At 42.6% G+C, this 18,273-nt stretch overlaps 1 protein-coding gene across 1 annotated transcript; it reads left to right on the top strand.

Moving 5' to 3' along the window:
* The first annotated feature begins 13,452 nt into the window (after nucleotides 1-13,452).
* On the top strand, nucleotides 13,453-18,040 carry LOC124688050 (probable N6-adenosine-methyltransferase MT-A70-like). The gene is made up of 7 exons (XM_047221765.1): nucleotides 13,453-14,570; nucleotides 15,315-15,413; nucleotides 16,118-16,201; nucleotides 16,283-16,632; nucleotides 16,974-17,190; nucleotides 17,428-17,507; nucleotides 17,603-18,040. The coding sequence occupies exons 1-7, from the start codon at nucleotides 13,470-13,472 to the stop codon at nucleotides 17,793-17,795; spliced, it is 2,124 nt and encodes a 707-aa protein (XP_047077721.1). The 5' UTR covers nucleotides 13,453-13,469; the 3' UTR covers nucleotides 17,796-18,040.
* The last annotated feature ends 233 nt before the right edge of the window (nucleotides 18,041-18,273 follow it).

The following is an 18,273-nucleotide window of genomic DNA, read 5'->3' as shown; positions in this document are numbered from 1 at the left end:
GCATCACTATTTTTTATCATAATTTACTGTTATTCATTGATATATTTCATATTTAGAGATGATACTTATGTTATTTCACCTATTTTGCATGATTCATGATTATTGGAGAATCACTCACCGGAGTCGGATTCTCGCTGGAAAAAGCACCGTCGAATACAATATTTCGAAGATCAACAATTGACGGAAATTACACCGAAGATCTTATTTTTCCAGAAGAATGAGCCAGCCAAAAGGAGGGGCCGAGGAGGGCCGCCATGGGCCCCCCATAGGCCGGCGCGGACCCTACCCTGGCCGCGCCGCCTTGTGGGGAGGGGGCCCACAGCCCCTCTCGGCCGCCTCTCTTTCACGTACTTCATCTACCCGAAAACCTAAGGTGCAGGGAATAATCGCGAGGAGACACAGCCGCCTCTGCGGGGCGGAAAACACCAGAGAGAAAAGAGCTCTCCGGCAGGCTGAAATCCGCCAGGGAAATTCCCTCCCGGAGGGGGAAATCGACGCCATCGTCACCGTCATCGAGCTGGACTTCATTGGGATCATCATCACCATCATCTCCACCACCATCACCGTCATCTCCACCGCTGCACCTCGTCACCGCTGTAACATCTAGGGTTAAATCTTGATTGTTTCATAGGGGAAACTCTCCCGGTATTGATTACTCCTTGTTATTGATGCTATTGAGTGAAACCATTGAACCAAGTTTTATGTTTAGATTGTTATTCATCATCATATCACCTCTGATCATGTTCCATATGATGTCTCGTGAGTAGTTCGTTTAGTTCTTGAGGACATGGGTGAAGTCTAAATGTTAGTAGTGAACTATGTTGAGTAATATTCAATGGTTTGATATTTAAGTTGTGGTGTTATTCTTCTAGTGGTGTCATGTGAACATCGACTACATGATACTTCACCTTTATGGGCCTAGGGGAGTACATCTTGTATTCGTTTGCTAATTGTGGGGTTGCCGGAGTGACAACAACCTGAACCCCCGTTGGTATATCGATGCAGGAGGGATAGCGGGATCTCAGAGTTTAAGGCTGTGGTTAGATTTATCTTAATTACTTTCTTGTATTTGCGGATGCTTGCAAGGGGTATAATCACAAGTATGTATTAGTCCTAGGAAGGGAGGTGCATTAGCATAGGTTCACCCACACAACACTTATCAAAACAATGAAGATTAATCAGCTATATGAAGCGAAAGCACTAGACTAAATTCCCGTGTGTCCTCAAGAACGTTTGATCATCATAAGTAAACAAACCGGCTTGTCCTTTGTGCTAAAAAGGATTGGGCCACTCGCTGCAACTATTACTCTCGCATTTTACTTACTTGTACTTTATTTATCTGCTATATCAAAACCCCCTGAATACTTGTCTGTGAGCATTTACAGTGCATCCTTCATCGAAACTGCTTGTCAACACCTTCTGCTCCTCGTTGGGTTCGACACTCTTATTTATCGAAAGTAATACGATACACCCTGATACGCCTCCGACGTATCGATAATTTCTTATGTTCCATGCCACATTATTGATGATATCTACATGTTTTATGCACACTTTATGTCATATTCATGCATTTTCTGGAACTAACCTATTAACAAGATGCCGAAGTGCCGGCTCTCGTTTTCTCGCTGTTTTTGGTTCCAGAAATCCTAGTAAGGAAATATTCTCGGAATCGGACGAAATCAAGACCCAGGTTCCTATTTTTCCACGAAGCTTCCAGAACACCCGGGAAGGACCATAGGGGGGCCACAGGGCCCCCAGATGATAGGCCGGCGCGGCCCAGGCCCTGGCCGCGCGCCTTATGGTGCCACCGCCTCGTCGCCCCTCCGACTCCGCCTCTTCGCCTATATAAAGGTCCCAGACCTAAAACCTCGATACGAAAAAGCCACGGTACGAGAAACCTTCCGCAGCCGCCGCCATCGCGAAGCCAAGATCCGGGGGACAGGAGTCTCCGTTCCGGCACGCTGCCGGGCGGGGAAGTGCCCCGGAAGGCTTCTCCATCGACACCACCGCCATCTTCATCAACGCCGCTCGTCTCCCATGAGGAGGGAGTAGTTCTCCATCGAGGCTCGGGGCTGTACCGGTAACTATGTGGTTCATCTCTCTCCTATGTACTTCAATACAATAATCTCATGAGCTGCCTTACATGATTGAGATTCATATGATGATGCTTGTAATCTAGATGTCGTTATGCTAGTCAAGTGAATTTTACTTATGTGATCTCCGGAGACTCCTTGTCCCACGTGTGTAAAGGTGACAAAGGTGTGCACCGTGTGGGTCTCTTAGGCTATATTTCACAGAATACTTATTCACCGTTATGAATGGCATAGTGAAGTGCTTATTTATATCCCTTTATGATTGCAATGTGTTTTGTATCACAATTTATCCATGTGCTACTCTAGTGATGTTATTAAAGTAGTTTATTCCTCCTGCACGGTGTAATGGTGACAGTGTGTGCATCCGTGTTAGTACTTGGCATAGGCTATGATTGTGATCTCTTGTAGATTGCAAAGTTAACTATTGCTATGATAGTATTGATGTGATCTATTCCTCCTACATAGTGTGAAGGTGACAGTGTGCATGCTATGTTAGTACTTGGTTTAGTCGTGTTGATCTTTCATGCACTCTAAGGTTATTTAAATATGAACATTGAATTGTGGAGCTTGTTAACTCCGGCATTGAGGGTTCGTGTAATCCTACGCAATGTGTTCATCATCCAACAAGAGAGTGTAGAGTATGCATCTATCTATTCTGTTATGTGATCAAAGTTGAGAGTGTCCACTAGTGAAAGTCTAATCCCTAGGCCTTGTTCCTAAATATCGCTATCGCCGCTTGTTTACTCGTTTTATCACGTTACTATCGCTACCATATTACCACCATCAACTACACGCCAGACAAGCTATTTTCTCGGCACCGTTACTACCGCTCATATTCATTCATACCACCCGTATTTCACTATCTCTTCGCCGAACTAGTGCACCTATTAGGTGTGTTGGGGACACAAGAGACTTCTTGCTTTGTGGTTGCAGTGGTTGCATGAGAGGGATATCTTTGACCTCTTCCTCCCCGAGTTCGATAAACCTTGGGTGATCCACTTAAGGGAAACTTGCCGCTGTTCTACAAACCTCTCGCTCTTGGAGGCCCAACACCGTCTACAAGAATAGAAGCTCCCGTAGACATCAAGCTATTTTCCGGCGCCGTTGCCGGGAGGAAAGGTAAAAGGTACTCACACTCCGGATCTCGGCTACTAAGCTATTTTCGTTGTTGTAAGTACTCGAAGCTATTTCCTTTAGATCCTGCAATTGCATCTTTTTGTTTCTTGTTTACACTAGTTAGGCATAATGGACAGCAATGAGCTTCTTATTCTATTTCCTGATTTAAAACATGGATTGTTTGATGCGAAAATTAAAAAACCTATGAAATCTTATTTGCATGCTGGTAGTAATATTAGTATGACGCTTTGAACACCATTGTTGATAATGATATAGAAAGTTCTAAGCTTGGGGAAGCTGGTTTTCATGATCTTTTTAGTCCCCCAAGCATTGAGGAGAAAATTTTCTTTGATGATACTTTGCCTCCCATATATGATGATTATAATGATAGTGGTCTTTTGGTGCCACCTACTATGGAGAGCAAATTTTGTTGTGATTATACTATGCCTCCTACACTTGATGAGAATAATAATGATAGCTACTTTGTTGAATTTGCTCCCACTACAACTAATAAAATTGATTATGCTTATGTGGAGAGTAATAATTTTATGCATGAGACTCATGATAAGAATGCTTTATGTGATAGTTATATTGTTGAGTTTGCTCATGTCGCTACTGAAAGTTATTATGAGAGAGGAAAATATGGTTGTAGAAATTTTCATGTTACTAAAATGCCTCTCTATGTGCTGAAATTTTTGAAGCTACACTTGTTTTATCTTCCTATGCTTGTTACTTTGCTCTTCATGAACTTGTTTATTTACAAGATTCCTATGCATAGGAAGCATGTTAGACTTAAATTTGTTTTGAATTTGCCTCTTGATGCTCTCTTTTGCTTCAACTACTATTTCTTGCGAGTGCATCATCAAAACCGCCGAGCCCATCTTAATGGCTATAAAGAAAGAACTTCTTGGGAGATAACCCATGTGTTATTTTGCTACAGTACTTTGTTTTATATTTGTGTCTTGGAAGTTGTTTACTACTGTAGCAACCTCTCCTTATCTTAGTTTTGTGTTTTGTTGTGCCAAGTAAAGTCGTTGATAGAAAGGTTGATACTAGATTTGGATTACTGCGCAGTAAACAGATTTCTTTGCCGTCACGAATCTGGGTCTAATTCTCTCGTAGGTAACTCAGAAAATTAAGCCAATTTACGTGAGTGATCCTCAGATATGTACGCAACTTTCATTAAATTTGAGCATTTTCATTTGAGCAAGTCTCGGTGCCCTTTTAAAATTCGTCTTTACGGACTGTTCTGTTTTGACAGATTCTGCCTTTTATTTCGCATTGCTTCTTTTGCTATGTGGGATGGATTTCTTTGTTCCATTGACTTCCAGTAGCTTTGGGCAATGTACAGAAGTGTTAAGAATGATTGTGTGTCACCTCTGAACATGTTAATTTTTATTGTGCACTAACCCTCTAATGAGTTGTTTCGAGTTTGGTGTGGAGGAAGTTTTTAAGGGTCAAGAGAGGAGGATGATATACTATGATCAAGAAGAGTGAAAAGTCTAAGCTTGGGGATGCCCCGGTGGTTCACCCCTGCATATTCTAAGAAGACTCAAGCGTCTAAGCTTGGGGATGCCCAAGGCATCCCCTTCTTCATCGACAAATTATCAGGTTCCTTCTCTTGAAACTATATTTTTATTCGACCACATCTTATGTACTTTACTTGGAGCGTCTGTGTGCTTTTGTTTTTGTTTTTGTTTGAATAAATGCTTGTGTGGGAGAGAGACACGCTTCGCTGGTTCGTATGAACACACGTGTTCTTAGCTTTTAATGTTCAAGGCGAAGGTTGAAACTGCTTCGTTCATTATTATATGGTTGGAAACGGAAAATGCTACATGTAGTAATTGGTAAAATGTCTTGAATAATTTGATACTTGGCAATTGTTGTGCTCATGTTTAAGCTCTTGCATCATATACTTTGCACCCATTAATGAAGAAATACATAGAGCTTGCTAAAATTTGGTTTGCATAATTGGTCTCTCTAAGGTTTAGATAATTTCTAGTATTGAGTTTTGAACAACAAGGAAGACGGTGTAGAGTCTTATAATGTTTACAATATGTCTTTTATGTGAGTTTTGCTGCACCGTTCATCCTTGTGTTTGTTTCAAATAAACCTTGCTAGCCTAAGCCTTGTATCGAGAGGGAATACTTCTCATGCATCCAAAATCCTTGAGCCAACCACTATGCCATTTGTGTCCACCATACCTACCTACTACATGGTATTTATCCGCCATTCCAAAGTAAATTTCTTGAGTGCTACCTTTAAAATTCCATCATTCACCTTTGCAATATATAGCTCATGGGACAAATAGCTTAAAAACTATTGTGGTATTGAATATGTACTTATGCACTTTATCTCTTATTAAGTTGCTTGTTGTGCGATAACCATGTTCCTGGGGACGCCATCAACTCTTTGTTGAATATCATGTGAGTTGCTATGCATGTCCGTCTTGTCTGAAGTAAGAGAGATCTACCACCTTAATGGTTGGAGCATGCATATTGTTAGAGAAGAACATTGGGCCGCTAACTAAAACCATGAATCATGGTGGAAGTTTCAGTTTTGGACATATATCCTCAATCGATCTCATATGGGAATAATAATTGTTGCCACATGCTTATATGCATTAAAGAGGAGTTCATTATCTGTTGTCCATGTTGTCCCGGTATGGATGTCTAAGTTGAGAATAATCAAAAGCGAGAAATCCAAAATGCGAGCTTTCTCCTTAGACCTTTGTACAGGCGGCATGGAGGTACCCCATTGTGACACTTGGTTAAAACATGTGTATTGCAATGATCCGGTAGTCCAAGCTAATTAGGACAAGGTGCGGGCACTATTAGTATACTATGCATGAGGCTTGCAACTTGTAAGATATAATTTTCATAACTCATATGCTTTATTACTACCGTTGACAAAGTTGTTTCATGTTTTCAAAATAAAAGCTCTAGCACAAATATAGCAATCGATGCTTTCCTCTTCCTTTTATGTTGAGTCAGTTCACCTATTTCTCTCCACCTCAAGAAGCAAACACTTGTGTGAACTGTGCATTGATTCTTACATACTTGCTTATTGCACTTGTTATATTGCTTTGCATTGACAATTATCCATGAGATATACATGTTACAAGTTGAAAGCAACCGCTGAAACTTAATCTTCCATTGTGTTGCTTCAATGTCTTTACTTTAAATTATTGCTTTACGAGTTAACTCTTATGCAAGACTTATTGATGCCTGTTTTGAAAGTGCTATTCATGAAAAGTCTTTGCTTTATGATTCACTTGTTTACTCATGTCATTACCATTGTTTTGATCGCTGCATTCATTACATATGTTTACAAATAGTATGATCAAGGTTATGATGACATGTCACTTCGAAATTATCTTTGTTATCGTTTTACTCGCTCGGGACGAGCGTAACTAAGCTTGGGGATGCCGATACGCCTCCGACGTATCGATAATTTCTTATGTTCCATGCCACATTATTGATGATATCTACATGTTTTATGCACACTTTATGTCATATTCATGCATTTTCTCGGAACTAACCTATTAACAAGATGCCGAAGTGCCGGTTCTCGTTTTCTGCTGTTTTTGGTTCCGGAAATCCTAGTAAGGAAATATTCTCGAATCGGATGAAATCAAGACCCATGTTCCTATTTTTCCACGAAGCTTCCGGAACACCCGGAAGGACCGGAGGGGGCCACAGGGGCCCCAGATGATAGGCCGGCGCGGCCCAGGCCCTGGCCGCGCCGCCTTATGGTGCCACCGCCTCGTCGCCCATCCGACTCCGCCTCTTCGCCTATATAAAGGTCCCAGACCTAAAACCTCGATACGAAAAAGCCACGGTACGAGAAACCTTCCAGAGCCGCCGCCATCGCGAAGCCAAGATCTGGGGGACAGGAGTCTCTGTTCCGGCACGCCGCCGGGCCGGGAAGTGCCCCCGGAAGGCTTCTCCATCGACACCACCGCCATCTTCATCAACGCTGCTGTCTCCCATGAGGAGGGAGTAGTTCTCCATCGAGGCTCGGGGCCGTACCGGTAGCTATGTGGTTCATCTCTCTCCTATGTACTTCAATACAATAATCTCATGAGCTGCCTTACATGATTGAGATTCATATGATGATGCTTGTAATCTAGATGTCGTTATGCTAGTCAAGTGAATTTTACTTATGTGATCTCCGGAGACTCCTTGTCCCACGTGTGTAAAGGTGACGAGTGTGTGCACCGTGTGGGTCTCTTAGGCTATATTTCACAGAATACTTATTCACCGTTATGAATGGCATAGTGAAGTGCTTATTTATATCCCTTTATGATTGCAATGTGTTTTGTATCACAATTTATCCATGTGCTACTCTAGTGATGTTATTAAAGTAGTTTATTCCTCCTGCACGGTGTAATGGTGACAGTGTGTGCATCCGTGTTAGTACTTGGCGTAGGCTATGATTGTGATCTCTTGTAGATTACGAAGTTAACTATTGCTATGATAGTATTGATGTGATCTATTCCTCCTACATAGTGTGAAGGTGACAGTGTGCATGCTGTGTTAGTACTTGGTTTAGTCGTGTTGATCTTTCATGCACTCTAAGGTTATTTAAATATGAACATTGAATTGTGGAGCTTGTTAACTCCGGCATTGAGGGTTCGTGTAATCCTACGCAATGTGTTCATCATCCAACAAGAGAGTGTAGAGTATGCATCTATCTATTTCGTTATGTGATCAAAGTTGAGAGTGTCCACTAGTGAAAGTCTAATCCATAGGCCTTGTTCCTAAATACTGCTATCGCTGCTTGTTTACTCGTTTCTTTGCGTTACTACTCGCTACCATATTACCACCATCAACTACACGCCAGCAAGCTATTTTCTCGGCACCGTTACTACTGCTCATATTCATTCATACCACCCGTATTTCACTATCTCTTCGCCGAACTAGTGCACCTATTAGGTGTGTTGGGGACACAAGAGACTTCTTGCTTTGTGGTTGCGGGGTTGCATGAGAGGGATATCTTTGACCTCTTCCTCCCTGAGTTCGATAAACCTTGGGTGATCCACTTAAGGGAAACTTGCTGCTGTTCTACAAACCTCTGCTCTTGGAGGCCCAACACTGTCTACAAGAATAGAAGCTCCCGTAGACATCACACCCCCTATACTTGTGGGTTATCAGGCATCTCGCCCTCTTCGTGAAGAAGTGGCAAGTCTCAAGCTGTTGTTGGCACATGTTGGTGTTTCTTTGGAGACGACGGAGACGTGCTCTTCTGGTGAGCAGGAGCTTGCCACCGTGTAGGCTTCCTTTCCGCTTAGCTCCATGGAGCAGATGTCATCGGTGGTTGAGATCACGCTAGAGCTACTTGAGTTGTGTGTGGATTCATCTGTGGTGCCTGAGCTTCTGGAGTTGGGTGGTGTTGAGGTTATGCCTCCTTCCGTCGAGGAAGTAAGGCATGTGGTTTCTATTGGTGTTGAGGTTGCTAAGTCAGGCTTGCTGGCAACAGTGCTCGGAGGTGTCGTCGCTAGAGAAGTTTGCAAATTTCTCGCCACTTTGGTTGCTACCTACTCAAGATCCGCAGTTGACTGATGGGTGCCCCCATTGTCATTGCGTGTCTTTGTCCGCGCGGTGTTGGACTGTCGTGCTTGGAGTTCGTTCGTGTCGTCACGTGGTTGTTTGTGTGTGGTTAGTGTGGGTGCTGCTCTGTTGTTCGTGTCTTTGTTAGATTTGGTTGCGAGTGTGGGCGTGGGTTGTTGTTATCGGTTTTCGCCTGGATTTCTCCTAAAATTAGGCACTCTCTTCTTAATTAATAATTAACGAATGAGACAAAGCTTTTACCTTCAATTTTTTTTAAAAAAAAATTAGCCGTGATGTGATGTGCAGCATCATGTACTGGAGCAATGTGAGCTGTTTGGTTTAGATTTTAGACGGTTTGGTGGCGGCATCCTCAGGTCCAGCACGACACCCTTGCAGCCTTGCTGTGTATACTGGTACCGATGAAGTATGAATAAACTAGGGATGGTTTTCTTTTGTTAATCGTGTGCTCTGGTTTCCGATGAGGTGGCCACCTTGGCGCCACAATTCAACACAAAACAACACATGCATTGATTGGAGCATACTTTCTACCAAGATTCTCGGTGACTTCACGTGTATATGTTGTCAAGTTTCTCTTGTTCCTTGGGCATATCCAGGAGCTACATGATCTTCTTATGACAATATAATAATGGAGTATTAGATTGGAAAGGGTGCTAGACTGGTGGTATATAGGCAGTCCATTTTCACATAACTGAACGAGCCTGCCGTCGGTTATGTCTCATAACGACATGGGAGGATGAAGAAGAAGGAAAGAATGAGACGACACGGTGTGATGTTGTTTCGGCTCATGTCCTTGTTGAGGAGATCGCAAGGCGAGAGGTGAGCCGAACCAACATCACTCATGTATTCTTCGTTCAGATAACTCCACTTCTCGGTGGTAAGTCTGTAAGACTGTAAGTCTCTTATCATGAATGATTCAAAGAGTTAACTAGAGTTGGTTTTCTTGGCGGACCATGGCCTCTCGCCGGTGGGGAAGGTTATAGTTCTTCGTTTAGTTTTATTTCGGTGTCTTCTTCGAGATGATGAGGCGGCTACGTGCTGAAGTTAAAATACGATCTCTTCGTCCTATCCTCGCTCCATTGGTGCGTCTAACGTCGGTGGAGGGCACGTGGAGTCGTGTGTCCAGCGGGTTTTCGTGTTCGCTGTTGTGGTTTCATGTCAGTCTCTTCCGATCCACGGTTGCCATCATTTGCGATAGTTGTCGCTCTGGTGTGCTGGTCCTTTGGGGCCTTAGCACGACGATTTTCCATCTGTATACTACAACAAGCTTTGCCTAGCTCTGGTGATGGAGGGAAGGGGACGGCGGCACGCCTATGCCTCGCGCTTGTGTTTGTATTCGACACTAGGTGATCTAGTGGCAGATTTGTAATTTTTATTACTTTTGAACTTCTTTGTACTTATATGGATGATTATCAATCGGTTGAATTTTCATTAAAAAAACTAGAGCTGATTTTCCCCCTTTCGGATTGCCTTTATCATTTGGAATAATTGCCTTTATGAGCGACATGTTTCTTCAGCTAAGAGTATTTGATGATATTAATTCTTCAGAACCCTTCACGTCATTCTTGTGTCCGTGCTGAATGTGCTACTTATTCCTCAAGGAAAAATAGATATTTTCATTTCAGGAAAAGGAGAGGAAAATATACTCCCGCTCTGATGCATATCAGAATGTACTCATATCGTAAGAATCTACTTGGATTGTAATATACTTGTTGAAGATGGCCTCTTTGGAAAATTGTTAGTCAGAGGGGTCTTTGCTTCGCTCTTTACTCAAAAACAGTTCAAGCTCAAAAATTGAATGGAATGGAAATTGCCGGCGATTAGTTCTCGTAGCAGGTTACTTCTGCATCAAATTCAGCAGCTAAATTATTTTTACCTGTTACGGTGGTGAAGGGTCACTGAAGAAAGTATCTTGGAGCATCCCTGCCATGCATATTCTGATCTGTACTACCGACGAACGTCCACAACACCATGAAGCAATTGTCATCCTCTACTACTGATTGTTGGAGTATATACTACTTGGCCTGTCTGATCTTGTATCGAACTGCTATTTTGGATGCCCTTTTGGAGCGTAGCGTCTCGGTAGATCTCCCAGATGTCATTTTTCATCTCGTCAGCCTAATTCGCCACATCCCTAGAAGTTTCTCACTTCAACAAAATTAAAATCTCCATGGTCAAATATTTTCAAGTTTGATCGAACTTATAGAAAAATATGTTACTCGCTCCGATCCATATTAAATTTATTTAGTATTGGCAGCAGACTTCCTTTAGGCGTGGCTTTAGACGGCGGTGGCGATGGGGAAGGAGAATCCCGTGAGGCTTTAGGTGGCGCGTGAGTGTAGGCATGTGCAGCAGCAGGCGACACATGACCTCTAATGTAGCAATGCCGATGGTGGGTTGGTCGGTTCATACCAACTCGGTTCCACCCAATATGGAGAGGTATTTCACGGTCAACTCGGTTCCATCTTATCCTATTCATGAGGTACCGGGGCCAGCACCAATGCTTGTGGTGTCGTTTGCTAATGATTTTCGTGAATCGTGCAATATGTGGGTCAACAATGTGTCGACTACGCCAATCTTGTACCTTTAGTTCTGTGTAGGTCGATGGAGGATGGGTCAATGCCATGAAAATCGTCGAGATACAATGCAACCGAGCTTGCCGACGAGAGGGGTCAAGGTGGTCGCAACGGACGGCGCGACAAGTTTCGTCCCACTTTGAAAGAATATATGTCTGCATCAATCTTTCAAGCTGGGATCCCGAGGTATCAATTTTTTCTTCATTTTCTTGCGCTAGAAAATCCTCAATTGTTATTCCACATGTGCCATAATTACCCGTCTCTGTTTTTCTGTATTATTGTGTGTGACATCATTATTCACATTGCACTACATAAGTGCAATTTTATTGAAACTCAAAAGCAGCATCTAACAAGTTCACAATTTTTCTTGCAGTCGGATTCTAATGGGGATATCTATGCTACTTGAGAAAATATTTTGAAAATTAAAATATTCTGCAGTTATATTCTCTAATAATAAGGTGATACGCATATAATGAAAAACTGTGATATGACATGTCCGTGCATCTTGGACATTTGCTGAGTCATGTTTTGCTGCATGTCTAAAAATTTCATCAGTTAACTTACTCTTACTGTTCATGCCAAATAACTTGAGAACATATATGTTTTGTGATATCCGCATACTCCTATATTTTTATATGGTCTCACTTTGTTTACTTTATTAATTTTTTATAAACTTTTGTAGCAACACATACATATATTTTCAACAATCTTTTCACGTCATCTCTACTAACATATATTAATTCTGGTCTATTTTAATCTACAAGTTATCCATATCATGATTTTTCCAACCATTCAGTTTTCCACCTCATCTCCCCATATTTACACATAAGCTATCGATATCATTAATTATTTTAGAAATCCAATCATTCATGTCATTTCTTTTAGCCGTTTGATTTATCAGATGGCACCATCGAAATCATACATGTCCAAATGCACCCACGATGATATCTACAAGATAACAAAGAAAGATGGATAGTAAATCATATGACCATGCATTTACAATATGTTGTAATTCGTGAGGTAATGGAATGTATCGAGATAGTAACAATGATGTGATAGTTAACCTAGGGCTATAAGTTTTTCATATTCTTCATGGTTTGAAACCGTTGAGTAATAGCACTATCATCAAATCATCAATAGCTTTCGTTCAGTCACCGAGTACTAAACCATTCGTTCCTAGATTTTTTTACTACTCCCACAGTTCACAGAGCTTGTGCGTATCTCTAGGTTGTTAATTCGGCCAACATAATATCAATTGCGCAATATAAAAATTGTATTATTAAAAAGTATAACATCAAAGCTTCCTAAAGATATATATATCTTATATTATCTTATAAGATATTTTAGGTATTTAAAAAATAAACTAGACATAAACCTAAGTGAGCGAATTTGTACTAAAAATAGATAAAATACAAATTAAAGTATATAAACCAAACAAAATGCTTTAAGAGATACTCCCTCCGTTCCTTTCTATAGTGCCTATAGATTTTTGGTATTTATTTCAGAATATAAGGTTATAGCTTGCCTTTTTTTTTTCAATTACCCCCTCCCCGTTCAGCTCCCACACAATATGCGTGAGAAAAAATCCATACAAAATTGAAAACAATTAATTGAGATTTCTAATGCATGGCCCAACGATTCCTTAAAATTAGGCAACAATGTTTTACTTTCCTTAATCAAACTTGTTTGCACATATATGGAGAATCAACAAGAGAGATTTGTGGGATTTGTTATGGTAAGTTAGGAAGATATGGATGTCCCAAATTTTGCGTTGATCTCAAATCGTTCAGCTAGGGGGTCTTGTGTAAAAAATACTATTACGCTAATTTCCGTGCCAAAAAACTATAAACATTATAGAATGGAACAAAGGGAGTAGTAGTTTTTACCATCACACAATTTAAACTTGGCTATCTTCACGGCCCACAAAGCCCTCTCAACCGGCCTGGCCGCCTTTTATTTTTCTTGAGCGGTACCGGCCTGGGAGACGTGTCTGAGCAGGATTCCACCGGCCTGGCTTGTAGCCCAGAATCAGAGAGTTCGCAGCGAGCTCGATCCAAAATCTCCATCCCCTTCTCGCCGTCGACCAAAGGGCAAAATCCCAAGGGCAAAAAACAATGGGGACCAAGGCCGACGCAGCTCCCGGCGGCGGCGACGATCTGGCGGCCATGCGCGAGCAGTGCCGGAGCATGGAGGAGGCCATCACCTTCCGCCGCGACGCGCAGCTCGCCCTCGTCGGCTCCCTCCAGCGCCTCGTCCCGGACCTGGTCCCCACCCTCGACCGCTCCCTCCGCCTCGTCGCCGCCTTCAACGCCCGCCCCTTCGCCCCCACCCCGAACCCCAACGCCGCCGCCGCCGACCCGCAGAACCCCAGCAGCAACCTCAAGCCGCACCACCGCCGCGCCGCCCCCGACCCGGCGCGCTCCACCCGCCGCAAGACCTCCCCGGGCTCCTCCCCGGCCTCCGCCCCCGCCCCCGGCGGCCTCGACGCCGTGCGCACCATGGTCGCCGTCTTCCTCCTCGAGCTCGTCCCCTTCGCCGAGACCGACGCCGCCGTGCTCGCGCGCCGCCTGCAGGCGGACACCTCCTCCGCCAGCGACGCCGAGCGGGCGGCTCTCGCGGACCTGGCCACGGAGCTCGGCGGCTCCGTGCCCGCCGCCGTGGCCCTCGCCCTCCGCCGCATCGCTGAGGACAGCGGCGGCGTGCAGATCGAGGAGGCCATGATTGGAGGCAAGCAGATGATGATGGTCTGGGCCATCGACCGGACCAAGCTCCTCAAAGAGCTGCCGGAGTCCACCACATTGTTGCCGCCCCAACCTCCACCCGCTCCTCAGCCAACCTCGTCGGAGACCGATACTAGCACTGCAATCGTGCCAAGACCACCACCACAGCAGCAGCAGCAGCAGCAGGATATGTGGGCACACTCGATGCCACCCATGTTCCCACGGCCCAGGGGTATGCCAATGCCGGGGATGCAGAGGATGATGCCAGGGTTGATGCGGCCCTTCATGGCACCAAGCGGAGTTATCTCAATGGGCGCAGGTGCTGGGCCTATGCCTACCCAGCAGAACCAGAGGACCGAGGAGGAGGACCTCAAGGACCTTGAGGTGCTGCTCAGCAAGAAGACATATAAGGAGAAGCAGAACACCAAAACTGGGGAGGAGCTGCTGGATCTCATTCACCGCCCAACAGCAAAGGAGACCGCTGTCGCGGCAAAGGTTTGTTCCCATTCAACCTCCAACTCCGAAATAGCTGCTAGTTGTTATGTGCTGTTGTTCTGTGTAGTTTGAGATGACTAAAAGTCTCCCTATATTGTTAGGCCCCAAAAGCAGAAGGTGGATCGATTCGTTAATGCTAAGCAGCAATACACAAGCACTAAACCTATGTAATAGTCCCGGGCTAATTTGAAACCATGGAATCATTAGATTGGCTAACATGTATATCTGTTCACAAAAATATCATACTGAGCCATAAAAAATATCATAGGAAAAATATCAATATTTACAACACCAAACTAATATCACTAGATGCATCTTCTATTGCAGCTTCATAATATTACTAATTTCGTATCATAAATATTGCTTCAATTTTCCATAAAGTTGGTCAAACGTTAAAAAGTTTTACTTAGGAGTTAGGTCAAAACATAGAAGTACACTTATTTGTGGGCGGAGCTAGTAGAAAATTGAGACTTTGGTGGACTAAGTCATTGGGAAACACGAGTATTAATTGCTGCACTGGATAAATGTGAAAGACAAGCAAGATTGTTTTTTTAGACATTTTCAGCATGATCTTCTTGAGTTCCTGTTGCCAACTTTCTGAAATCATTAATAGAGTAATTTTTATGCGTTAATTTGTTTTATGAGCGATACTAAATCACTCAGTGTGATTGGCATCTTTGGGCTTCCGTTGTTTGAGTATCGTCTAATTTTAGTTATCTACTAACCTTACTTTTTATCTGGCAGTTCAAAACAAAGGGTGGTTCCCAGCTAAAGGAGTATTGCACCAATTTGACTAAAGAAGATTGCAGACGCCAATCTGGTTCCTTTGTGTCCTGTGCTAAGGTAATGTTATTATACTTGTTTTGCCTACTCAATGTTTACTTCCTGAGATTTTTTTAACCTACATGGCAGTTAACTGCCTTCAGAGTTCTGACTGGTTCTTTTAGGCGTATATATATCTTGTATATGTAACGCAATACTTCCTTACGTTTCTCAGGTTCCAGCTTGTCTAATGCATAAGGTCGCACATATTTTCCCTAGAATTATCTGATTCATCAACATATTATGTGAAATTTCTACTTTAGAGCTTCTCTAGGCTCGGTAAATTGAAACTGAACTGGAGTAGGTATAATCGTAGTTGCCATTCATTGCTCCAAATCCATGTCTGGACTCAAGGACAATCCTTTTGTCAGTTTCTTGTTAATGATTTGGAGAAGTAATTTAAATTTAAATAATATAATGAAGTAAGTTAAATACTCCCTCCGATCCAAATTACCTATTGCAGATTCACCATTTTACCTAAATCTGTAACAAGTAATTTGGATAGGAGGGAGTAGTTATTTTAGCACATGTATATGAACTGGGAAATAATATGGTTGTTCAATATTTGTTGAATTGGGAGGTGCCAATAGTACCATATATGATGTTTTCAATAAGATCTTCATATAAATTTTCTTGGTACTATGCTTGAACACTTTACTAGTTCACTACATTTTTTATAGCTACTAATGACAATAAGTGTCCAACTTTTATTTCATTCTGAGCAGGTTCACTTTCGGCGTATTATTGCTCCACATACTGATACAAATCTAGGAGATTGCTCTTTTCTGGACACCTGCCGTCACACTAAGGTTGTCATAGAGGCATAAACCCTTTTATTAATACCTTCTCAAACACCCATTTTTTTATCTTACATGTATCCTACATTGCAGACTTGCAAGTATGTCCACTACGAGCTTGATCAAACACCTGATATAGCTCCAATGATGGCTGGCGCCCTTGCTCCCCCTAGGCAAATAAAGCCCCATAGAGCTGAATATTGTTCAGAGATAGAGCTTGGAGAGTCGCAATGGATAAATTGTGACATTCGGAACTTCAGAATGGATATCTTAGGACAATTTGGTGTAATCATGGCTGACCCCCCGTGGGATATTCATATGGAACTGCCATATGGCACAATGGCAGACGATGAAATGAGGACTCTTAATGTTCCTGCTTTACAAACAGATGGTTTGATTTTCTTATGGGTCACTGGGCGTGCAATGGAACTTGGTCGGGAGTGGTAAGTTGTCAAACTTTTAACTTTTCTTCAGAAAATTTGCCAGGGGAGTAAAATCCTTTGCCATTGGGTGCCTTTTTTTGTACTTCATAACACATATTTGACATTGTTTTCCATTCCAATGATATGTCTTGTCATTTGGTGGGTTTTCATTATGTTTCATACTTGTAACTCAACAGATGCTAGTTGGCAAAATTGGTATTCTGCACTTTATATATTGTTTTTATACTTCAGTGCCCACTATGCAGGATGCAATGTTATTTATTGGTTTGTGGTGATTTTGTTTTGTTTTGGAAAACAGTTGATTTTCACTGATCCACTTGCACCTCTTTTTTATTCTTCAGTTTGGAGCTCTGGGGATACAAGCGTGTTGAGGAAATTATTTGGGTGAAGACCAATCAACTTCAACGCATTATCCGAACCGGCCGTACTGGCCATTGGTTGAATCACAGTAAAGAACATTGTCTTGTTGGAATAAAAGGGAGCCCCTTAGTGAACAGGAATATAGACACTGATGTTATTGTTGCTGAAGTGCGCGAAACAAGCAGAAAACCTGATGAGGTAATACGCCCGCTCCAATGGTTCACACTAGCTTGTTCAGAACAAGTGCAACTATATTACTTACAAAAAACATGGCCTGGTTGTGTTTGTAACTAGAGATCCTTGCACAGATTTGCATCTCCTAATAATAAACATGCACATACTAATTTGAATTCTACAGCCGAAAATCTGTAGGTTTTATTTTCTTTTGATAGTTTTTTCCCGAAAACACTGCTTCAAGTCTGTTATACTGTGCAGATGTACGCCATGCTAGAAAGGATAAGCCCAAGAACAAGGAAGCTCGAACTTTTCGCAAGGATGCATAATACGCAATCTGGGTGCGCACTAGTTATTTGTCCCTCTCCACCTATAATTCTCTTGTGCGCTCTAGATATCATGTACTTACCTTTTAGCCTTTTTTTTGTTTGGTCAGATGGCTTTCTCTCGGTAACCAGGTAAGTGGAACGAGGCTTGTGGATGAAGGGCTGAGGGCAAGGTACAAGGCTGCTTATCCTGATTTCGAAGTGCAGCCGCCATCACCTCCCAGAGCAAGCGCACCTACGGATGCTGATCAAAGTACTCCATCACAGAAGCCGGCTGTATCGGATGGTGAGCGCCCAACCTGATGCTGGTACCTTCTGAGGACCTGACTGTGCTTGACGTTGAGGAGTCATCTTGCAAGGATCTACTGTTGTTTAACTAGTCTTTGTCACCTGTATCCTTTTTGTGTTGTAGTTGTAGAGAAGGAGCAAGTGTAATTCCTTCAGCGATACATTGGCAACATGCTTGCCCGTGTGGCTGTACACGCTCATCAGTCCAACTTCAGTATACCTAAGTTCATATAGAATCACCCAGTGTCTGATGAATTGCAGTTTTTTTTTTTTTTGTCTTTCTGTTCTTCGAGATCATTTTATTTTGACTGAGAGTGCCCTTTGCACACGTGTTTGTTTGGTTGACCGCAAAACTTAAGCTTTATAATGTCATAGACATCTAACGAACGTGTGAGTAATAATTCTGGAGAAACTTCACAGGAGCTTTCATTTTAATCTAAATTTCACATGAGTGCAACTTTTACATGAAAATTCGAATTGAGTTGGCAGAGGA

The sequence above is a fragment of the Lolium rigidum genome, chromosome 2 (genome assembly GCF_022539505.1).
Source record: "Lolium rigidum isolate FL_2022 chromosome 2, APGP_CSIRO_Lrig_0.1, whole genome shotgun sequence".
In the NCBI taxonomy this organism is placed as follows: Eukaryota; Viridiplantae; Streptophyta; class Magnoliopsida; order Poales; family Poaceae; genus Lolium; species Lolium rigidum.
The sequence above is the reverse complement of the archived record's forward strand: the minus strand, read 5'-3'. Positions and strand labels throughout refer to the sequence as shown.

Excerpts from the sequence above, each read along its gene's own strand:
- LOC124688050 (XM_047221765.1), top strand. The coding sequence starts at position 13,470 with ATGGGGACCAAGGCCGACGCAGCTCCCGGCGGCGGCGACGATCTGGCG. Across the intron at positions 14,571-15,314 it reads AGACCGCTGTCGCGGCAAAG|TTCAAAACAAAGGGTGGTTC; the intron begins GTTTGTTCCCAT and ends TTTATCTGGCAG. Across the intron at positions 15,414-16,117 it reads CCTTTGTGTCCTGTGCTAAG|GTTCACTTTCGGCGTATTAT; the intron begins GTAATGTTATTA and ends CATTCTGAGCAG.